Source organism: Labrus bergylta, chromosome 13 (genome assembly GCF_963930695.1).
Source record: "Labrus bergylta chromosome 13, fLabBer1.1, whole genome shotgun sequence".
NCBI lineage: Eukaryota > Metazoa > Chordata > Actinopteri > Labriformes > Labridae > Labrus > Labrus bergylta.
This window is the reverse complement of record NC_089207.1, coordinates 24,465,524-24,490,512: the sequence shown is the minus strand read 5'-3', so window position 1 is coordinate 24,490,512 and position 24,989 is coordinate 24,465,524. Positions and strand designations below refer to the sequence as shown.

Sequence of the window (24,989 nt, the reverse complement as noted above, 5' to 3'; positions counted from 1 at the left end):
TATATTCTGTAGTGCAAGTTTTGTGTGTTAGCAGTAGCTAACCTCACAAGTACCGTTACTGATAGACAGACTGTAGGTTTGTTATTTTGGCGTTGGCTACGTCCACAGCAGCCTGTGTAAAGTTTGGGAAATAAAACCCTTACAGGCTTCATTTTAGCAGAACACAACAAATCATACAAACGGAGGAACAGAGAGATTGTGTCAAATGAATCTCACAGCAGTAAGAGCAACAATCAATGACTTTTGCACCATTGTCAAAGACAGACGACGAGAAAACAGAGAAAAATGTGGAAATGTGAAAATAAATGCACTTTCAAATTAATATTTTAAAATAAAAGTCTCTTAATATAATCTCTAAACGTAAAGAATTCACACCAAGAATAATAAGTGCGGATTAGCATTACATTTCCAAGGTACATCTACACAGTGCTATTTGTATTAGATACAATTGTTGTTGTGCAAATGCATCCTTCATAACTAGGTGTCATGATAAAAAGTTCAGATTTGCATAGGAAACCTGACTTATGCATCAAAACTTTGAAATAAACTCATCTCTTCACCTCCCCCTGCCCTCCTCGCCCTTCTTCTCCATCTTCCTCCCCCTCCTTGTCTGGCCTTCCCCTCCTCTCACCTCCACCTGCTCTCGCCCCTCAGTGGGATCTCTCTGTTGGTGTTAAAGCAGCAGGGCATCTCATCACTGCAGCTCCAGTCCCTGAGAGAGATCAGTGCTGGGAACGTCCACATCGCTGAGAACAGCCAGCTCTGCTACTACAACACCGTCAACTGGACGCGACTGTTCCGCGCTGCAAACCAGAAGGTTCTCATCCGCAACAACAGAAGCCCGCAGGGCTGCTGTAAGTCCAAACCCCAAACCTTTATTTAACACTTACACTAAAACTATCATCTAGCGTGTTCCTGTATTAAAACAGGAATGAAAATTAATCTAAACAACTCGGCCTTGCAGCGTCACCAGTCTGATTTTGATGGTTTTGTTATTCACTTATGACTTATTATTATTTTAATTATTATTATAATTATTTCCAAATAGTGTATTTAAGCATGAAAAGCATCTGTATGAACCCAAAACACCAGTTGGAAGTTCCCATAATAAAAGTCCACTTAACGTGAAGCATTAGTTTTGAAAATTCAAACAACTGTCATTACAAACCTGCCTATTAACACAACACTATCGTATCATTACAACATCACCATCCTTGAAGGCAGAAATGGAGCGACCTTTCCATGTCTAGCACCTCATCATAATATGAAGTTTTTGTTGTATTCAGTTTCAGACCGAAACGTGGTCTATGAATCTGTAAAAAAAGGTTGATAAAATGTTACAAAGAAAAACAAACAAACAAACAAACTCACAGTCATTGATGAATTCTCATTCAGGAACTTAAAAAAAAAGAGAAAACTATAGATTCATGAAACAGTGCAGTAATCACAAACTAATGAGCATACTTAATGGCTCAACAGACCCTGCCAAACCTGGCCCTAATCGTTTTTAGTGCCCAAATTACCATAAAGAGGCGTCCTCACTTTTATCCCCATTTAATGGAGGCATCATACTGGTAACAGCTGTAACGTTTAACCCTAAGTCAAAAGTTCATGCAATAAGTAATGGGATTCGCAACTCCTGCTACTAAAAGCAAAATGATGCATGACACCATCTTCTTAAGCTCTTATCTGGAGTATCATGTAACCAACTTTGAGACAGTTCGGTGACACTGAATACAGTAGTGTGCTGTTATTTAATGGTTCTGCTATGCTCTTATGAGCTGCCGTGTATTTTGTATTTGAGTCATATTTTAAACATCAGTGGTGCTGCTCCAGGCACCACAGAGAGTTTCCCCTTTTCTTCCATTTCAAAAGTTTCTCATAAAAAATAAAAAAATAAAAAAGGGTTTGAAAAATGTTTGGGGATGTGGCTTTAAAGAAAAGGCTCCAACACTCATAGTTTGAAAAACAGTTGGATCCCTGACCTGATACAAATTCCACCATAGAAAAAAAACCTATTAAACTGTTGGATCAATGCTCAGGCTTCAAAACAAAGTCAGCTATTTGATGCACACTTTTCCAACTGAGACTAACAGGTTTCACCACTTCATCGTGCCTCTGCAACAGACAGCAAACATTCTCATTTTGATTTTGATTTTTCTACTGAATGAGCAGAAAGATAATACCACTAACTTCTAAAACTAAAAACAATAACCCCATGATCAGTCTAATTAACCAAGTGCATCATTCACAGAAGGGAAAGGTTTGGCCAAATTAAATGAGGCAGATCTCTGACATGAGGAGACAAAAATTGCGTCTCTAAAAATGGAAGTGCTTTTATTATATTACTGCCACAAGTGTTAGGACATTATTCATTTATGTATAATGTTCATTAATGAGCCAGTATTTGCATTATTGAGTTGGCCCCTTTTCACTGTTCATGTGCTCCTTTCCCCTGGGCAGTTCCTTAGTGTCGGGCATACACACACACACACACACACACACATACACTATCTCTCAGTGACTTTGAAGACTTTGGGTGAGACTCAAAAGTCACACACTGCTCTCCTTGACACAGCTCTGCATGTGTGCATCAGAGTGTGTATGTGTGTGCATCAACACTTGAGTGAGCCTAGCAGGGACTGGAAAAGGGCAGGACTGCTTCCTTACAGGGCCACAAAGACAGAGGACAATGGGTCTGCATGTACCCTTTTATTCATATTTTTAGCGTGTGTGTGTGTGTGTGTGTATGTATTTGTTTGTGTAGTTGCAATGAAATCAAAATGTAATTTTTAAACTAAAATAAAACCTCATTTATACAGATAGCACAAGTTCAATAAAAAACGTCTTCTGCACTGATGGTGTGCACATTTCAAAGTCCTTTTAAGATCTTGAAGTTCAAAGCATGTCATATTTGTCTCAAATAAGTAGGCCACACATTTAGGCCTGTGTCTACTTACAGTGTTTTTTTGCACTGGCAGGCCCTTCAATTTCAGAGCTCCCCTCATTGTTGCTTACTGTAGCTAGGTTACGAATGTTGTCTCATGTCACTTTGACTTCCCTTGGAGCTTTTACACTGCATGTCAAACCTACCCATTCACACACATTCACAAACTGATGGCAGAGGTTGCTATGTGAAGTGACCATCAGAAGTAACAAATCCCATTCATACATATTCATATGCCACTGACAAAGCAGCAGAAGCAACTTTGGGTTAAGGGTCTTGCCCAAAGACAAATTGGACATGTGGCTGAAGGAGCTGGGGTCCGAACCACCAACCTTCTGGTTGAGAGACCTCTGACATTAGCTCAAGTTGGTAGAGTGACCCTATGAATGTTTTTCATATTGCCTTATATACTTGTTTATTTTTCTCTTCAAAAGAAGTATAAAATGAAAAAGTAAATCAATAAAAGGAATAGTGTCCAAGCAAGAGCAGCAGCTCTCGACCAGGAAACTATAACTTTGAAAAAAACAAGACTGGGTATACAAGCTCTTAGTTTCACTCCACCATTGTTGTTGTGCAGTGACAATAAAGCGTGTTCTAAAAAGTTAGTTATTTTCAACTGAAGGCGCTGTAATAGCTGATGGTTTTTTTTTTCTTTTTAAACTTAGGACACTTGGTCTACCACTGAAACACTGAACTGAATTGGTTTTGAATGGAAAACAAAAATGTGTGTAGAAGAAAAAGGCTCTCACTGTACATTTTTAATCTGGAGTTCAGTGTTTTTGGTTATTTCCGTTCATTTCACATTCTGTCTTAAAGTTGATTGGATTGTCGTCAGATTGAATGCACAAGTCAGCCTGGTTCTACTTTGTAATTAAAATGAATCTTCTTCAGAAGTACCCTGAATCAGCTCAGTCTCACTTCGCTATAATTTGACATCTAGAACTGAACCAAAGCCTTGAAATAAAAACAGTATTACCCCATGGCTTTATAGAGTTGTAGTAAAAGCTTGTTATACATAGCACTCTACATAGAGTCAGTATCTGGAAAAGTTAAGCATTAATATGCAAAACCAACAGACATGTAAAGAATCTGTTCGTCTGCTCGGTCAAAAGTATCGGAACAGAAAACAACTGGAACTTTACAGGGACAAGTATTTGACAAGAGAGAGTCCCAGAGCAATTTATAGGCAGCAAAACATACTGTAGAGCCGTGGCTCATTAGCAATAAAATGTCAGTGTTTTATAATGACATTTTTACAGTACAGGCCTTGGGGTAAAATGTGAGAGAGAGAAAAGTGTTTTGTTTTCTTCACACATTTCTTCAAAAGGTCAAGTCTTGAGAAAGAAAATGAGCTGTTATTAGAGCCATCAATGCAATTGTGGTGATCATTTTGAAGCACAAGAACAGCTTGTTTCATAACTTTGCCTGTCTGAGCAATGTCTTTAAGGGTCATGGACGGCACTGAATTTTTAAATAAGCACAGGTGATTCCCTCAGTCCCTCAAGATTTGACTAAACTCAGGCAGAAGAATTACTACACACAGACTCGTCTGCTAGCTCTGCTGCATGTTTGAAGAAGCAATATGTAACTCTGACACGTAGCGTTTAAAATGGGTACTGCAGACCAAATTCTAAACATTGGAGAGAGCCGTCTCCACCCTGCCCCATTCTCCCTACAGTCAATGTGCATCCAGGTTACCATGTCCCAGACACGGAAGCTTCAGTGTTTAACCAGCTCTGCGTCAAGTTTGAAATGTTTTTGTCTTCTAACCTCTCTTCATTTTGCAAATATTAGTTTTACAGTGTTTCTGGTCGTGTTGCTTATTAGAAAAATTCTGAGGCTTTTGAGATAAGGTAGAACCAGTTATATCTGAACCAGTTACCTGGCAAACCGAGGGGCATCCAAAACATCCATTTTTGAGGGGGGTGCCTTAAAACCGCATTTTTCTCTGGTCAAAACAAAAACAAACCATTCCACACCAGAATCAAAATTTAGAAGGACATACGGGCTGCTGCATTGTTGTCATTGTCATTGCTGATCACTCAAAAATGATTTTCTTGTGCAGTAGATGGGACTTACTCCTGTTTAGAAACAGTTTCAGGCTGATGTGGTAACAAGTTATGATCAATTTTCTGATATTTTCCCTCTGTTACCTCTCATAGATCAGAGCCATCATTGATTATGTCAAGAGCACCTGCGCTTTCCCAAAATGTCTCAGGGTGCTCTTTATAACTGACGAACAAGTTGGTGGTATTTGGCTCAAATATGAGTACATGTTTTGAAGGAAATACAACATCTCCAGGAAGCTAATGAAGTCCAATGTAGTCAATTTTAGCCGATCATTGTAAGTGAAGATGCAGAGTTTATAGTGGCTGCAACATATTCAATCAGAGAGAGATGTACAGTAGGTAAGTTGGTTGGAAGGTAGCTAGGTGTGTGCGTAATGCAGATATGTAGTTGGATACTTTAATGATTCTGAGAGAAATTCACGCATCCAGTAGCTTACAAGACATGTGACATGGCACATCTGTCACATTTAACACCCCTCTCCCTTTTATTCATGTTAAACCAGTACATTATATTAAAAAAAGGTCTATTCTATGAAGATACACTGAAACATTAATCTAGAACGGCACAGCAGTTGTTGTACAGAGATAGTTTTAAATTTAAGGTGCTGGTGGTGATGCCAAAAAGGCTAAAAATATAATATTCATGGTTGATTTTTGTCATCTCAAACATCCCTGTGCACTGCAGAGGGCGGCTGTAGCTCAGTGGTGGAGTCGGTCATCTCTCAACCGGAAGGTCAGGGGTTCAATCCCCAGCTCTTGCAGCTACACTTCCAATGTGTCCCTGGGCAAGACACTTAACCTGAAAGGTGCTCCTCCTGCTTGGGAGGCATCTGAATGTGTGTGGATAGATTAGTTAATCCTGACTTTACATAGCAGCCTCTGCAGTCAGTTTTAAAGTGCACGTGTGACCTGTGTTCTAAAAGCACTTTGAGTAATCAGAGGACTTGAAAAGCGTTCAACTAGCTAAAGTCCTGAAGTACCGCAGACATTTTGGGTTGCTCAAGTCATCTCAAAATCATCAGTTGATGTTAGTATTTGGGAAGGATCCTTCAAGCTTCACATACTTTAGGTTTTACCCTTACCGCCAAAGTTATCACACACTTTATGCAATGCTGTGTAGCACACTGGTGAGGATGATTTCCTCAGCTGCATATACTATTTAGCATCTTCAATGGCCTGCCCTGCGTTCAATGCAGCCTTTGATGGAGAAGAAAGAGATGCAGCAAACTAATGCAAGAGTTGAGTTTCAGAAAAACCTCTCCCCACTACTCTTTATTCTTTAACCCCATTCAAGTTCTCTGACAGGTATTTCTTTGGTCAGAAATGTTTCATGTCCTGTTGGGTTTTTTTTTGCTTTTGCTTTCTTTAATTTGACAGACATGTTTCACCTCTTTCTTTCTCACTCTTTTTCAATTTGTTTTTCTCCTTCCTCCTTTCGAGTAACAAGCCCCAATCATAATCATTATCATAGCCTCTGTTCCTGCCACCCAGGGGACTCAACAGGGCACCCTTTGGGCTCGAGCCCCAAGGGCTTTTGTTTTCCAGCCGTGTCAGAAACATCTGAAGTCGGTATTGTTTTGATCTTACGATTGCTATGTAGTTGAAAAGCATCCAACCTCTCCTGCCCCCTTGTTTTTTTTTCTTTTCATTTCCCATCATTCCTCCTTCTCATCGTCTTTTCCCTTTGCCTGGTCAGTTTACCTAAGGCACTGGAAGCCCAACAGTGGTGGTTCTGTCTCTTGTGAAGGGGAATGCTTTCATCCTCTGCCCTTAAAAGAATTCCCCCCCCCCCCCCCCCCATGTATCTGCATACATCTGTTTAACTCTTGAGCGTGGGTTATGGCTGACACTGAGGTAGCCCCTGGCGTACATGTGGCCAGGCCCTCAGAAAAACAGACAGTTGCTATTGAAGGGAGAATAAAAAAAAAGAATCTCTGTAAAGATCACGTCGGATGCAGATGGGACGATAAAAGTTCCACAGTTTTGTCACCGCGCTACTTCAACACTCTGAATTCGCCACTGTATTAGTCTCAGATGTAGCGACCTTTGTACAACAGAGGGCTTAAAGGGGAACAACGTGCAAGAGAGAGAGAGAGAGAGCGATAACAGATCCACACAAGAAGAGAACAGAGTGGATGTAATGGCCTGAGCAGGTATACTGCTTTAATATGAGGAGAGAGAGAGAGAGAGCAGAATACAGATTTCTCACTGTAAATGGGCCGGAAGAAAAGGGGCATTGTACCAATTGTACCAACCCACACTTTCCACACCTATGTCTTTGTAATCATTGGCTTTTTATGGCTTTGAAGGACTCCAAAAAACTAACAATAAAAAAACATGTTTGTACTGTTCATTAGTCTTTTGACCTTTATTGGATAGTGTAGGAAATCAAGAGAGAGAGTGGGGAATGGCATGCGGGAAAGGAGCCACAGGTCCGAACAAAACCCAGACTCAGTACGTGGGGCTCGACCTAACTGTTGGGCCATCTGCGCCCCATATAGAAAATCTTGACTTATTATATCCATAATCAATATATTTCAGCCTTTTGAGTTGTGTCATAAGATGATTTAAAAGGCAGTGATCGGCTCAAACTCTTCAAAATAAAAGACACAAAAATTGCCGAGGTTTATTTTACTCCTTCTCTCTTTGAAGTTAAATCAACAAGTCTGCAAGCAGGTGCAGGGGCTTTCTGTTTCCCACAAGTGCATTGTCACTGTTGACTCAGCATTTTTTATAATGAAACCACACAGCCCCCTCCTTTTCTAGCTCCGCAGTGAAACCGACCACGCAAAATTCTGTCTATGCAAAAGAAACAGAAAAACAGACTTTATTCCAGATACGGAACAAACGGTACTATATAAACACAACTGCAATGAGCCAATAAACGTAATGTCTTAAAAACTCTTGCCTGGCTTGAGTGGGAGCATTCTGTGGGAGGAACTAGGTTGTCTTGCAGTTCGTCCCCAGGGCTAATTATTGTGTGACTGTTCAGTACGTTTTGTTTCGTCTTTGAGGCTCACACCTCCTCCTCTGTCTTGTGGCAATTAATCCAACCGTTGTTTAGGAAACTCAACCCCACAAAAACGCCTTTTATAGACCACTGCAAATTAACAGCTGCTCCGTGGAGGCGGGGAAATTTAATGCAGAGATGAACCCCTGCAAATTGCCCGGGCCTTAGTAACATCCAGCTCTGTCTCTTCTATAAATAATTGGACTATTTCAGCTAATTTCATAACCAGCTAATTAAGGGAAATTTGGGTTTAATATCTGCACCTGCACTGAGTCATCAGAGCAAAACTCCATTCTACATGATTGTAATTCTGTGCTTGTTCTCTTGTTTTTCTTTGTGTTTATTGAGCAGCTAAGCATCGCATGGTGTGTGACCCACTGTGTTCAGACGCGGGGTGTTGGGGTCCTGGCCCAGACCAGTGCCTCTCATGCAGATACTATAGCCGGGGAAGAACCTGCGTGGATATGTGCAACCTTTATGAAGGGTGAGTTATGCAGGAGCATGCACACATACACTCCAATACATAAACACAGTGTTCCCATCATCCTAACCAGGAGATTATATGAGGTTGGTTAGATGCAGCAACTGGTTGTAAATTTGTATCTTTATCCATGAAAAAAAAAAAAAAGACAGAGAAAAAAGGTTGCTGGGTGAAAGAGTGTTTAGCGCTATCACCTCATAGCCAGAAGGTTCCTGGTTCAGATCACCGGGCAGGGTCTTTCTCTGTGGAGTTGCATGTTCTCCCAGAGCATTCATTGGTTCTCACCGGGTACTCCAACTTCCTCCCAAAATAAATGCTAGTTAGGTTTGTCTCTATTTGGTCAGCCCTGTGATTGACTGGTGACAACTCCAGGGTGGTGCCCCCTCGCCTAATGACAGCTGGGACCCCGAACAATAATACTTCTTTTTTTTCAAAATGTCACCAGGGTCCCACTAGTATTAAAAAGTTTTGGATTTTCCTTTTACTTTAGAAAACTTGCGTCTGTCCTCTTTTTCCCTATTTAACGGCCAATAAATAAAACAAAGCTCTTCATCACAAAGGTTGCATTCTTGTTCATTGTGCCATCTCGAGGTTGTGATAAAACTTTAATTCAAACTCAAACTGAATTACTTACCCAAAGTGATAAAATGAAGATTGGTGAAGAAGACTTGTCACATTTCTGGTTTATATTTCAGGTCAGTCTTAATAGGTTTAATCAAAAATGAGAAGAATCAAAAATGAGGAACTATTCATCCTCCCCCCCTCTTTGATAATGTGCAGCTTCTATACTTGCCAACTCTTTTCTCTACCTCTACTGATAACACATGGTTCATCATTCAGAGAGCAAGGTTCATTTACAAATAGAGAAAGAAAATGAAAAACAGCTGACAAAGATCACAGTCGAGCTGCATGCACTCTTAATTTGGACAAGTTCATACAGCCTTCAATTATTCATTCTGTTCTTTGCTATTTTTGATGATCAAGACAGATCACAATGAGTTGCTCGTTTAGGAATCAAAAAAAAAAACATGCAGAAGCATTTTTGATAAGTTTCAGGAGCATGAAACAACAGGTAAACATGTTCCGCTGATCAAATCAAGGAAGTGTATTGATGCATGAATCAGCTTATCCTGTCCTGCGACTCATTTTAAGAACCTTTTTAAGCAATCCTGTCCAATAAGAAGACCTGCTGCACAACCTGCTCATCAAAAGTTCAACATCCCTAGGCTCTTTGTAACAGCTTTCAAGTTCAGCTTCTTTTTTTTCCTAATGCATATTATTTCAGTGCCAGAGGTGAAAATAACAATTTGAGCTGAAGTGTTAACTCTCAGTTTAAAAGGCACCCCTGTAGAGTTTCCAAACAACAGGGGTCCCTTGATTTTAAAGCAGAGTATAGAGTGATAACATCTACCTCAGAATAGGAGGTGACAAGACCTGCTTCCCTGGTGGGTTTAATTAATAACAATTTAGATTATTTTTTTATTTTTTTGCCATGCAGAACCGTTTTGAAAGATGCTTTTAAGTTCACTTTTGAGACTCATTTATCCAAACTTCTTCGGTGGCTGCATCGGAGAGATATGAGGAGGACCAGAGGGTGCTGTTAGGGCAGGGGGGCTAGGCGTGTCACTGCGTGTCACAGTCACTGCTTGCGCACGGGGCCACGCCCTGCCTACCTGTCCACCTGCACATGAGCACCTCCAACACTGTCAGCGTCACCGGCATCGCCAGCATGTTTGTCGTAGATCCTCTCTGAATGCAACACCTGACCCTATTCCTCCAATTCTTTACTGTTTTCTTTTTCTCCAAGTCACCCTGTTGTGTGAAATAGTCTAGCAGTTGAATTCAAGCAAATCCACCTTCACGAAGGATCCAATGAAAATGGGCAGAACTTATTTTATGACATGTGTTTCTAACACAAAGACAGATCATGCAATGCTTTCTGTAAGTATAGATACAGTCGCGTCATAGTTGGGGGCAGGGCCTCCCATGGGGGAAAAGAACCCTTTCCCCTAGCCACCAATAATGCAAACCTGAACTCTGATGCTAACGCTTACAAGCTGTCATGTCCCATATTGACTCATGACTGTCAATTGAAAAAGAAAGATATATTCATAAACTGAATAGAATAGGACAGAGTTTGGATAAGGCATAAAATTACGTTAAATTTAACTGTACTGCAGTGCTGACTATCGGCATACTGTGATATTTGTTGGAGTGAACATGCAGCTTTGGCGTTAGTAAATTTATTAAAAACGCTGTTAGCAATGAATTTTTATCCTGCTTCAAATCCATATAAAGGTTTTTTTTTAGTAGCTGCAAATTAAAATGATTAACCTGTTAGATATTTATCCTGCATATAGAAAAAAAGCAGTATACATCAGGACTGTGGAGTCTTTAGCATCAGTGATGTCTTCCAGCTACACTTGTTATTATTTCAACCAGCACTCACCCAGACAAAGTCTCACCTCCCCCACCTCCTGGAAGGTTTTATGAAGGCCAGATGAAGCATAATTAATACTAATTTGATTTAGATCCCACTGGGCCAGTGACACTTTTTTTTCTTTTATTGCTGAGATTGAACATTCTGTTTTCCCTCACTGACCAAAAGAGAAGAACCTGAAATTCATTCTCCTTGTCTTGCCGTGACAAAGGCAAAGTGCCAACTCAGCCGCTCTGTGGTCAGATTTAATGACTTTTCCGGGCCACTCTGGTGTTCTACTATTATAAGGGGATTGCAGAAATTGAATAACAAGGCACTTAATTTAATTGATTTTTGAAAATGCTGCTACCCTCGCAGGTACTGCTGCACCTTTAAACTGTGTCGACCTCCCGCGTGATGGTATCAGTGTTACGGTTATCTGATTAGCTGCAATGCTTGTGGGTGCAACAGGAGTGTGTGTGTGTGTGTGTGTGTGTGTGTGTGTGTCTGTGTCTGTGTGTGTAAGTATGTCTGAGATTGTTTCTAATGACAACATCCAGTGACCTTTACATCATTTATACACACTGTAACAAACAATGCTCATAGCAGATTGAAATTGGCAGACATGAGCACTATTAATAATTCTTCCATTCTTCTCAATCCTTTCATCAGTCTTCTTTACATCCGAAATGGCATCCTGACCTCTGAATTGATTCAGACTTTATTGAAGATTCTGGGAAAATGAAATAGCACAGCAACATTCAGGCCGGATCAGTTTTAAGCAGCATTACAACAGATCATTGCTATTATATGTTTTTTTTTCTTCTGCTGAATACACAAAGATCTAATCTGATTTTGAAAAAACAGAACTCAAATGCATGAAGTCATAATGTGATTTCACAATAAAAAATAGTTTTTGTAAATTTTGTAAATCTTTCTTCATTTTCAGTACACTCTGAAAAAGGTTTAACTTGTTTGTAGTGTTTTTTTTAATTAACTTTTCCTCTTGATTTGTTAGCGTTTAACTCAACCTTATTAGCAACTAATGAAAACATTATAATATAAGACAAACATCTATTTTACAAGCCATTTGGTGTGATCATGTGTTTTTCACCCTAATGTTTCGTCAAAGCCGCTTTATTTACTGGCTGATAAATGTGTTGATTTATATTAGATTATAATTGGAGTGCAGTTAGTGAATGCATACTGATATACTCTGTAACATTTAGCACCCATATTGACTGTTAAAACATACACATGATATGACTCTACTTTGCAAATAACCTGTTGTTGCCCCTTCTTCTCGTCTCTCATCCCTGTTTCCCTCTCTGTACCCCTCCCACCTTAATCCCTTTCTTCTTCTTCCTCTTCCCTTCTCCCCCTTTGCTCTTAGGGATATTCGAGAGTATGCCAATGGGTCAGTGTGTGTGGAGTGTGATGCCCAGTGTGAACGAGCTGACAATAACTCTTTGATCTGCAACGGTCCGGTAAGAAAACCCCTGTTGACAAATAGCCTGAGGGAAACTTAAAGGGGACGTGTTATGAGAAATCCACTTTCACAGTGTTTTTGAACATATATTTGGGTAACCTGAGTGTCTACAGACCCACAAAATGTGAAATAAACCCATCCAGTCCTTTGTTTGTGGTCTGCAAAAGTCTTACAACACAGAAAATTTGCTCTCCTTGTGACATCACAGTGGGATTCTGATAATCAAAAAATCCCTTCCCCTCCCCTGATGTCTCCACCCATGAACCCGCCCCCACCAGCCTAGAGCAAAACTTTTACGCAGGTCTGCCATGGGAAAACTCGGGGGGGGCTCATTGCATTTAAAGAGACACACACACCAAAACGGAGCGTTCTGAGAGAGCTGGTTTATACAGGGTCACAAACATTGTAAATGTAAATCAATACAAGATTTGGTCTTAATTTAAATAAACCTGGTTTGAGTTATTTCAAAATTCACAATATTCCCCTTGAGCTGCACAGGACGGAAAGTAACAATAAGAGGGAAACTGTGGTTTCAGATAAAAGCCTCAAGGCACATAAGTTATGCATTAGTTCAAATATCCCTTAGTTACCCGTATGAACGAGGGGGGTGATTACAACAAGAGAAACCTCACCTGTTATAATTGAATCCTTTTTTTAAATATTGTTTGAAACAGTGGCAACAAATATGAACCTTATCCTTTAATGACAAGTATACCAAAGAATGAGGATGCTTTTACTTTAGGTTAATTTCCCTACAACAAACAAATCCATGAAAACACTCTAAGCAATACAAAAATTCAACCAGTTACATGTGAAGTGGCTGAAAGGGTTAAAATTTGCTGTTTTCCGTTTTTGGAACCTGTGAAGAAAAGAAGTCAAGGCCAGAGTATTGCGTCACTCACCACAAACCGAATGACTTGGAGCTGCAGACGTTCCCTGTGGTCATCTCAGACAATGATTAATTATTGTATTAGCAAACAAAGTGTGCCTTTCAGCCGTTCTATTGATTATGTCTCGTGTTCAGACTCAAAGGGTAAAACTGATTGTTTTAGCCCAGATCTGCAGGATATCGCATGCTAATTGACTGCATGTTCGTTTGCAGTTCATGAACATGTTGTTGCTTTTTTTTTTACATTTTATTTGAAGCTTCAGATGTGTATTCAGGGACAGCCGTTTATTTCCCTTTCTTTTATGAAAAGTAATTGAGTTCCAGAACGCACATGTACTCTTTACAAACTTTGTTCTTTGAAATCAGCTCACTGGGAAGCACAGAAGCAGTTTGAAGGATTGTTTGGTCGCAGCTGTACATTTGAAGAACCTGACCTTCATTTCCGTCTGTCTCTCCTACACACTACACCCACAGCCACGTGAGGCCCCTGACCCTGTGCTTTCTCTTAAAATCTTATCTCACAGTTTTGATCGAGAGGGATGATTTGCGACAGAAGCAAGCCAGAGGGGCTGTGTACTGTCTTTTGTGTCCCATCACACCCTGTCACATAGTTTGCCAGATGTAGTTTAGAAGGGTGGAACATTTGTCCCCCTCCCCCTACACTAAAAGCACTGGAGTGTTTGTGTGTAAGTGTACAAGCTTCTGAAGTACACACTTAAGTTAGCATCTTTTGGTTGCTTGGTATCGTGTGTTTGTGTGAGATGAGTTGGTTTGATTATCTTTAGTGTCCGCTTGTCACCTCCCGGCCCTGAACTTCACCTTCAGGACAAGTGAAAGGAAGGTAGGACACAAATGTGTGAGTAAGGGTACATCTCGGTTCCCTTAATTGCATCCAAGCGTCCTACAATTTGCCTCCTCCACTTGTGTCTCAGTCCCTCCCACCAGAGATGCATGGAGAGATGCAACAAAACGAAGCGGAGGAGAGAGGAACGAGGAAATATGTTTTAAGAGACACGAGACACGTCCTTTCCTCTACAGCGTCACAGACTGACTCTGATGTTACACAGATTTTAACAGTCTGTTAATATGTCCAATGTGTCCGTTTAGTGTCTTTTTAATGTCCATCTTTTCTCAGTTATTAAACTCCACTGATGTTGATGAATTTCATTGAAGTCTGATCCGCTGCAGTGTCCAATCAATGAGTGATATTCGATCAAGGGGCGTGCCTGTCAGTAAAAAGACTTCCATAAAGTCAGCTCTCGTGTATCCTCGGTCATCGCTCCTCAGATCTCTCTCCTCTCTCCTTGATCGTCTCTCCTCCCTTTAGTTACGCAAGCTTTGGGACGCTCCTTAACATGGCGGGTCTCGAACTACTTCCGGTTCGGCTGAGGAGTGAGGATCGAGGGAACAGCTTTTAAGAGAACTCAGATGCAGGGTTAGATTACATGCAAACTCACAAACTCAATTGGGTGGCAGTGGCTCAGTTGGTCGAGTCGGTCATATGGGGGGGTGCGATCTCGAGCTCCTGCAGGCACATGTCCGATGTGTAGGAAGACACTTTAACCCCAAGTTGCTCCCAGCAGCGTATGAGTGTGTATGAATGGGATTAGTTACTTCTGATGGTCACTTTACTCACCAACCTCTGCCTTCAGTGTGTGAATGGGTAGATGTGACTTGTAGTGAGTAGTCAGAACAGTAGAAAAGCACTACACAAGCCCAAATCCATAATGGCAATGTCTCAGGGCCACAGGCAGCTGGACCTCACGTAGATGCGGCATGCCCACCACACTCACACAAATGGATTATAGCAATCATATTAAGGCCATGGCAATTACATTAGAGCTTACACACAGTGATTTAATAGGTTTAATGCCCTCTGCGAGAGAGATGGAGATGTGATGATAGGCATGAACACAAGCTACATTCTACACAGAGTAGGTGATAATAGTAGATCCAAAGAAGGTTCTGATGATGACCAGCGAGACTAACAGGATTGATTTGCTTATTTCATCTCCTACAAGCCAATTGATTGCTGTGTCTATACTGAGGGAATAGAGCATATTTACAGGTGATTACAGGAACTGAAGACCACAGCTCAGCTCAGCTCAACTCTGGGAATCAATTAAATGCAGACATTTTCAGAAAGAAATACAAGATTTGAGTGATTTGTGATCCTCATGCAAAATGTAGAGTTGAAGTTTAAAACATAGACGACAACCGACATATTTCATCCAGGGCTTACTGACAGGACGTCCACCACTTGTAGCATTATATCATAATGTTTTTATGGGGTTGGTGGGGCAGTGGTTAGTACTCGCATCCCACACTCTCGCTCTCTCCCTGATTTCTGACTCTATCCGATCTCTCCAATAAAGGCAAAAAATATATAATAAATATCACAATATTGTGTTGTATTTCCGCAATGCAATGTTAGCTTGTGATCAATCTCATCAGTATAGGTAAAGAGACAGATTTTTATTAGATTGGTATTATCATTATTATTTATTTAACCAGGTTATTAACCCATTGATCTATTTCACAAGGGTGACCTGGCCAAAGAGCGCAGCAGCAGCACACGTCCTAATAAATTTGACATGATTAAGAAACAGTTCACATACAACAAGTTAAGCGCAAACAACAATTAAAATGTGTGCGGACGTTGTAATCACAGATTACACTTTAAAATCACAGGCACTGTCTGAAGGTCTTTTAAAAGGTATAGTATGTAGAAGTTTATGACAATGTTTACATTGTCTAAATAAATATCTAAATAAAAATATAAATTGACTAAGCCTATGTTATACCTTTTTGTTGAGTACTTACATTACCTCAAATATTTCAGACAGTTATCAAAGCCAAATTTTATAAATGTAACGGGATCTGCCGTCTTATCGTTGCCAAGGGAACACCGGGTGTTACGTCAAAGACCGCCACATAAGGAAGCGTGAGCCCCCTGGCGGCGGATTTTAAATACTGTGCGTTTAAGATAGTCAAAGGGTCAAAGGCTTCCAGTGAAATGAGATCTGCCAGTTTCAAGTCATGCTGGAGAAAGTTTCATGCATTCTTCGCTTATTTTTCTAAATACACTGAAGGTAATTTGTCATTGTATTTAAAAAGATTGATTTTTCCTTTTAAACTAGTGGAGGTCTGTGTTGGTTGAATCTGTGCCTGTCCACTTAAAAAAATGACTCAAAAAGTGTCACTGCACCTCCTGATAGACTGTGGTATTTCTTTCAATAAAAGAAATACGACAAGGAATTGGTAGAATTAGGAGCTTTTGATGAGGGTTTCCTAGAACCTCAATAAATGTGAATTTCTGGAGAGAAAAAAAAACTTGGCAAAACAGAAACAGACAACAGAGATGTAAAGAGATTGACGGACTACTGAAAAGTTGAGATGATGGAATAAAGCACCTCTAAGATGTGAAAAAAAGGATGGTGTCAGTGGGTATCCTGGGTAGTAAGATAGAGCTAATGTTATCTCAAAGCTCCAGGAAAAAAAAATTAAAGTTGCTTCTGCTGAATTGGCTTCCACGCTGTTGTACGTGTTTAGATGAGATAAAGAAAGAAAGTGGAGCAAATCAAGTCTCCAGAATTCCTCCGTCCTCATCCTGTATTTACAGACTTCACTATTCACACTCTGCTGACAACTTTTGCTTTTCCTCTATCTCTTTTCCCCTTTCCCACACATCAAATATATGCTTAACGTTTTTTTTTTCAAAAGTTATGAAGACGTGTAATAATGAACTCTATTAACATTATCTTCTTTAACGAATGTGATTTGCACCAGCTGCATATCACTTTCTACAAAGTGACCACATGTTCTTGGAACGTCAAACACATTGTAGCTTGCACACACACACTCGCACGCCACCACAAACTCTTGTGTAAAACTGTTCACTTTAATAAAACAGATAATATCCAAATACAACTAGGAGCTGCTGGATGCTCTATAAAGTATACCGTATGCTGCTGAATGGAATTGCAGAGTTTGGTATCGGCAGGGTCCATCTGTTTTCTACTTGTCCCTCTGTTTCCACACCACCTCCTTTACATTTTTTATCCCTCCGCCTCATCATTAATGCTTAAACATTGTTATTATGGTTGTGACTTTTTAGTGAGGGAGTATATTAAAAGGAGTCCAGTGAGGGGAGCAGCACGTGATGACTTGGTCGCTGCATTATATCACAGTGAAGTATCTTGTAAATCTTTGCTGATGTACCTGATCATGCCTGGGAAAAGCCTTTTATGTGGCTGTCTGTGAAAAGTCTTGACTGTGAGCTCTGACACAGAGAAGATTAATTGCCAATCCTCCTGAGCATGGTTTGTGCATAAAAAAGGGGAAGGGGTGGGGGGTAGATAGAAGTGATGGAATTATTCATACACGCACACCAATCCAGCAAGATCACACACAAACTTGCAGAAGCAGACCAATTTAAAATACACAACAGGGGACTCCGGTCGTGACATTGTGCATCACCGCTATGACTTCGATGTTAAAATACCCTGCTGGACCAAGCAATGTTTGTTTAGCCTTGTCACATAATTTAGCTTGCTGATATGATGAGATTATTGGATACACACAAACACACACACACACACACACACACACACACACACACACACACACACACACACACACACACACACACACACACATACACACACACACACACGCACACACACACGCACACCAGTAACCACAGGAGGGAAGACACTCATAAAAGTAAAGAGCCAGACTGAACGCTAAAGCCAGCAGAAGCTGAGAGACTTTCAATTTGCATAATTATACCGGAGTGAATGTATGTTCACACACACACACACACACACACACACACACACACATGACTGCTAGCATGCCAATGCATACACTCTGTTTTAGGCTATGAACTAACAAGCACTCAGCCACACTTCTTCAGGATAGGATAGGTTTCTGCTTCTGCAGTCACCTTTTCTCCTTGTGATCCATTGTTTAGCAAGAAAAGTACTTGTGGTATTGATAATATTGATGATGATGACGATGGTTTTGTTTGATAATGACGATTTTAAGGTGGTTTCTATACTGATTAGAACTCTCAAGAATAGCCGTCGATGTTGTGCTTTGCCCGTCAGCACCTGTGTTTCCGATCGGACTCAAAGCTCTTACTTGGCACTGACTGACCGTGTTTCCTCTTTTCTATATCCTTGCTTGTGTTGTACTTACTCTCTGATATACGTCGCTGGATAAAAGCGTCTGCTAAGTGAACTGTAGAAATTGTAGAACTGTGTGTCATCAATCAAGCCTACTATACAACTCCCCTCCTGGCAATTGCTTAAAAACAAAAAAATTAAAACGATGTAGCACTTTGATTAAAGGCTGTGAAGTAGATTTTCAATTGTATTTTCTCAAAAGACCAGAAGCAGCTGCAGCCCTCACTTGGTTGGCGTAGTTTTTATGGTGAGCTGTTTGTACTATAGGGAAGTGTGTGTGTGTGTCTTATCCTTTTCAGTAATGTCTACACTACAGTATATGTTAATGCATGCTTGTTACATTATATTGTACTGTGAGTGTGAGTGTTTCTGTGCTCAGAGGCATCATTGTTGATTAACTCTCCCCTCGTCCATTGTGTGTGTGTGTGAATGTTGTTTGTCAGTGAGATGTTCTTAAGGTCTGTTGATGATGCGAAGCCCGTCTTGAAGAGCTCTTTCGCCCCTCATCCTCCCCTCCCCTGCCTCCTCCTTTGCCTATATTAGCTCCATAAATCCTGTTCTCAGCGAATTGTTATGGTCATTGTGTATGCTGTGAGCGATGGTTATTATCTGCCTGCTCCGCTCACACTGCTTTATACGTCTTGTCTGCTCTCTCCTTCCCATCCCTCTTTCTCTCTCTCTTGTTCACTCTGTATCTCACTCGCTCTTAATGCCTGTTTTCCCATTGGTGTACTATTCTGCATCCACGTCCACTTTCTAGCTCGCTCACTTTCACTTATTACTCTACAGTACCTTTTTTTTTTTCCAACTGTTCTCATCTCTCTTTTCGCTCTGTTCACCTCCTGTCTTTAGCTCCCCGTTATCTCACTTCCGCTCTCCAGCCTCAGCTCCTCTTTGGATCAAAGCACAACAATTTAATCCATAAAGCTGCTAAGGCCTGCACATGGCAAGTTATTGATGTAGAAATATACCCATCAATCAGTCTATATAACAAACTGAGGCAACAGCAGATACATCATCTTGTTGATGTGTGCCACAGTTTTGTCCTTTCCGCCAAACTTCAGGTTGTCAGGTATTGTAATAGCATCCTCGCTACAACAACTTTTAAATAACGAGAGTGAAAACTGTCAGCTGAACACCTATGACTGAAATGAGTCAAGGGTAGAGTAGACTCAGCAGTTCAATCTTTAACTTCTGCAAAAAGACATGTTTCGGTCTCCGACGCAACAGCACATGAAAATAGGAGAAGGAATTCTGGGAGTTGTCATGACCTCCACTTGCCACAAACTACAAACATTTATCATGTCTTTAATCTAATACTCTAAGTATCATTGCTGTCGTTTGAATGATTGAAGCATAACAGAAACACACAATCTGGACAGCAACAGGCACAAACCAATAGTTATCTAACCTCTGAATTTAGTCAAGTCATATGATCGTGTTCTGATACACAAGACACACGTACACACATACCCACACAGTCTTTCATGTTAAGAGACCAGTTGTCTGTCCATGCAACTTCTAGGAAATGGTCTTTATATAGCACACGTGTTGTAATTGCTCAGTTTGATGATTGCCCATAAAAGGATGATTGGGATGTTATAAAAGAACGGCTCAGACAGAAATAAACAGATCCTCGATTCACAAGCCGTATGTGTCTGTCTGATTGTTCAAGAGCATTTACTCTTCTACATCATACGTGCTGGAATCAGGCTTAGTCAAACTTATTTTTCTCATCATCTTCATCATAATGAGAAATTATATATTTATATATATATAATTGTGAGTAGTAAGATCCTTGCTACAAATCAAATGAATACCTTGCTGATAGGGAAATCAAAATGTACCATACACATTTCTCATCAGAGCCATTGTCTTTTTTTTTTTTTTAAATGAAAAATGCACATCCGTAAAAAAACAACACCTTTTCTCCACACTTTCCCTTAGGGCCCAGAGCATTGTGTGAAATGCCTCCATTTTAAGGACGGCCCTAATTGTGTGGAGAAGTGTCCCGATGGCCTGCAAGGCGCCAACAGCTTCATCTTCAAGTACGCAGAAGCTAACAATGAATGTCATCCGTGCCATTCCAACTGCACCCAGGGGTGAGTACAGTCAGGACACGGAAGGGACATCGTCCACAACTCAAAAGTCAGTGTCTGTTGATTTATTTTTGACAGGGAAATTTGGACCATTGGCCCGTTGCAAAGTGCCTTGACCCTGCTCCATTGAGAGTACAGTATTGGTTGTGTTGCAGAATACAACTTTATTAAGAGACCAGGCTGACAAACTGACAAAATGCATTTGCTAATTTATTAATCTCCATTTTTTTTTCAAGTGGGAAGCATTGCTAGTGTACTGGTGGTCTTCTCAGCTAACTAACACCTAAACAGTCTTAAAACAACAGGATTCCCACACCTTCTACTTTACGATGATGCTTGTATGAATCTCCAAAAGCCAATTTCTGCAGTGACTACAGGGATGTTCTTATGAAGACATCTTTCTTTCATCGTTCATTAATTTGTAACATATAGTTGTTAGAGGATACTCGTGTAAAACATGAGAATATGATCCAACATCTTGCAAGAAAAGACGGACACATAGCAAGGCAAACAGAGAATGAGAAACAACAGAGGAAGAATGAAGCAGAGGGGAATCAGTGAAGTGCCATGCTACTCTCCGCTGCTCAATAGCCACTGATTGCTCACTATAATATTCAACAAGGGTTGGTACGACATGATTTTGTATTTAACTCCACGGGGAGTTTATGTCACTTGCTCGAGTGTTATTTCTCCTCTATGGAGTGACAGCCTCCAGCTCGCCCAAGCATAGCAATGTAGTCGTAAATGGAAAACACCAGGCTGACACTTTGTCACAGGTATAGCTTCATAAGCAGCTCAGACTCTCAAAAAAACAAGCAGTGGGAGGCAGAGATAAGAGAAATAGACAAAAAAGGGAAAGAGGACATAGAGGAGAATGTAACCACTACCTCTTCCTTCTAAACATTCAATCCAGCCGACAAATTCTGAATGTCGTATTGAGTCTGGCAGATGTATTTTACGATGCCATTGGTGTGCAGTGCACATGGGAGGACTGGTGAAATTGTCAACGTTTATGGATAAGATGAGGAGCTATTGTGATACAACACGTAACATCCTCTCTTTGTGACTTAAATGCGTCCACACACAGGTGCAGGCATGCTATGTTTTTGACAGATTGCAACAGAGGATTATGTGTAAAGATAAGAAGAATCTATTGATTCTGGCCTGTGTTAGCTTGTCGAGTCGCAGCACGAGCACGAGCAGCACAAGTCGAATAAGTGAATCAATCACATTTCTGATACAAAGTGATGATGTTCAGTTCGCTGTCCTCAAGGTACCGCTAGAGACACAAAGAAATACCTACGCTTTGATGGCAGATTGTCTCTCTTTCTGAAGGTGCCTGCACAGTAGGCTAAAGACCTTTTAAAACAGCTACCTGTGACCAAATCACAGAACATCCTGTTGTTTCACATATTGTTTCTCTTAATATGCAATTTAACAAATTCCATTCCCTAGTACGTAAGACATTTTTCATATATTCAAATATTGTTAATATTGACAGCTGCCAAAGATGTGTCCAGGCGTACAAAAGATCTGTCTTCATGTTGTTAGTCATTTTAAGTCACCTTTCATAGGCTTGCTGAAGTTTATACTTATCGTAACATGGGTTGCAATATAAAATGCAAAAGAGTAGAAAAAGGATACCGGGAGCATTTATTTCGGAGATGTGCAGTATTCCATTGTGGGTGTCAGTTTGGTCTTCTTCGTTCTATATGAAAGACCACGATGTGTTTGCCTATAGTACTAGTGTAGGTGGACTGTAGAGAAGAATCACCCATTTATGTAACACACTCCTACAAAATCTTTACATACCCAAATCTTATGTAAAAGGGTTTACAAAATAGATTTTTATTTTATTTGTTTAAGAAGACCAAAAAGCAGTAATTCAGTGCTCGAACCTCAGGGTATGCTGTTATACTACTTGTTATTTTGATTTGCTCATTGACAACAGGTTCTCTTAATTGTAAAGTTCATGGTAAACTATGAAGTTTGTTTGTTTAACCTTTGTTTGTCCTGTATTTGTTTACTTAGGTGCATTGGACCAAGACTGCAAGACTGTATTGGATGGATGGACAGGTACAAAATTGTTTTCTGTGGATTGCCTCTATTCAATAGTATATAAACACACACACATACACATACACAAACACAAACACACCAGTAACCACAGGAGGGAGCACACTTCTGGACGCATGCACAGGTGCGCACGCACACACACACACACACACACACACACACACACACAGACAAGCACAAAAGAATCAAAGTACGCAAAGTATCAGATTAATGGAGCCCTCTAAGGCCCAAAATCCCTGTCAGTGTCCTTAATGCTCATTGTGCATGCTTTCTTGTTTGTGCATGTGTGTGTGTGTATCAGTGTGTATCAGTGTGTGTGTGTGTGTGTGTGTATGTGCACAAGGAATTTGCCTGGTTCTTGATATATTGATAGCGCTTTAGCTTTTGTTCTGTGGCCTGGGGGAAAGAAGGCGGATAAAATGCCGATAACAGTTTACAGCAAATGGAATGCAAGATTTCATAACAGAAACAGTTTGGCATCAAGTGCCGCTTAGGGTGAGTGTTGTTTATAGGAGGACTTTAAAAGAGCAAAAAAAGAAAAGGCTGATTGGCAGAGGGACAGCCAGGAGAGTGAAATGCTGATAGAGGATTTGACTTCAAATGTCCTCAATCAGTGTGCAATGATGGAAACATATTTGTTCTGATACGGTGCCTGTTAGATATAACAAACTGGTATTTACTGATCAATACTAAGTGTCAGGAACTTTTAATGAGGCCATCAGTTGTGCTATTTGTCTGTGTTGACACTAACTGTGCTGTGTAGAAGAATTTCCCCATGGGGACAAGAAAGTCTGAAGTCTAAAAATAATAATATAACTTCCAAAGATACATTCTTGGCCGATATGAATTTTTCAAACCTGCATTTTTGAGCACTACCAACAGGATAGAGAGGAACTGCAGCCAGAGGGAAACTCTAGCTATCAGCAGACCTGGTCAACAGATCAGCTCGTAATCAGATCTTAGATAGCCGTATAGCTGTGATACAGCAGAGACCACCTAGCAAACCTCCAGTTGTGCTGTGTGCTATAAAACCTTGTAGATCTGTAACCTGTTGGAGGCATCAGCTTTGGAGCATCACAGATAGTGGCTTATCAGTAATACATGATTAAACTAAGCCTTAAACCTGGCATTTACATGTGTCTTTTAGAAGGATTGTGTGTATATTATGACTAAGCTGGGTTAATCACTCCCAGTCACTTACTTATGTAGTATTCTGAATAGATAAAAGTTACAAGTAATATCTTATCTCATATGTCTACATGTGTTAGTACCTTAAATGTTTGATTCAAAATCAGAGCTGCCTGCTGTCTTATATCTCTCCCTGATTGGCTATTTGTGCATGTATTTATAGATTCTGGAGTAATGGTGGAGAAAGATTGCATTAAATGTGCTCACATGCATCACTGACCATATACAGAGGACGCGTGCTGGGTGATCTTTAGAATTCGATGTCTTGGGTTAATTTAGAGAGAAGACCTGAGTCTTATCCTGTCTGTTGGAAAGAATATGTATTTTGAAGCGTGCAGATTGAATTAGTCATCAACAGAGGCTCTTTATGTGCTGAAATGACGTTTGGTCATGTGTCATAATGTCAGTGGCCTTTCTTGCTAGCTGATATCTGGGTATTCATAGTGGATGGACACATAAAGAAGCTCTCTGGGATGTGATAAATGACAAAGTGTGCTCTTAAATGTAATATGTATTCATTCTGTAGCAATACAGCTGCAGATCTCTCAGGATCTTCTGTCAAAATGACCTCAAACAGGGGTTCTGAGTTTTTTGTTGTTTATCGTCTGTGTGAACATATCTGCAGTAAGAATACACATCTGCTAATTTATCCATCCAGCATGTTTTTTGCTATGGGATCTAATTTTCAGCAGCTCTGTACCAAATCCCATTACAGGTCTTCAGAGTAGTGTCCCCCCCCTGTGTAGAGGAGAGATATGGGGGATATACAGAGTTCTTCACTTCCCATGAAGCTAGCTAACTGTGATAACATTTAATGGGCTGAATCCTTGCAGTCCGTGGTGTAAAGTCCTGAATAACAGCCCGAATGATCCGACCAAATGAAGGTCTTTTATTAAAGCCTGAAGGGGGCAGTGGGCTGGTAAAGCCAACTCTTCCAGGTCGTTTGTGCAGCAGCTCTGTAGACATTTTTTGTTTTTGTTTTTGTTTTTTGGGGGGGGGGGGAGTGCATATCAGGGAAATTATTTAGAGACTTGATTTCCAATGACAGCAATGGTGTGTTTCTGCAAACTCGCTTTGATGGTTATTTCCATGTTTTTGATCTCAGCCTCAATTTTAATGAGAGGGCACCGAGG

The 24,989-nt window shown here is 40.4% G+C and overlaps 1 protein-coding gene across 2 annotated transcripts in view; it reads left to right on the top strand.

The window, feature by feature from the left end:
- The window catches only part of erbb4b (erb-b2 receptor tyrosine kinase 4b), a 317,502-nt gene that overhangs the window by 224,875 nt on the left and 67,638 nt on the right, over positions 1–24,989 (top strand). For both annotated transcript variants that reach the window (XM_065962193.1, XM_065962192.1), the window contains exons 12-16: positions 655–854; positions 8,378–8,510; positions 12,320–12,413; positions 20,441–20,595; positions 22,624–22,668. In XM_065962193.1, the coding sequence (XP_065818265.1) occupies positions 655–854; positions 8,378–8,510; positions 12,320–12,413; positions 20,441–20,595; positions 22,624–22,668 (627 nt within the window). The remainder of the gene's footprint in view (positions 1–654; positions 855–8,377; positions 8,511–12,319; positions 12,414–20,440; positions 20,596–22,623; positions 22,669–24,989) is intronic.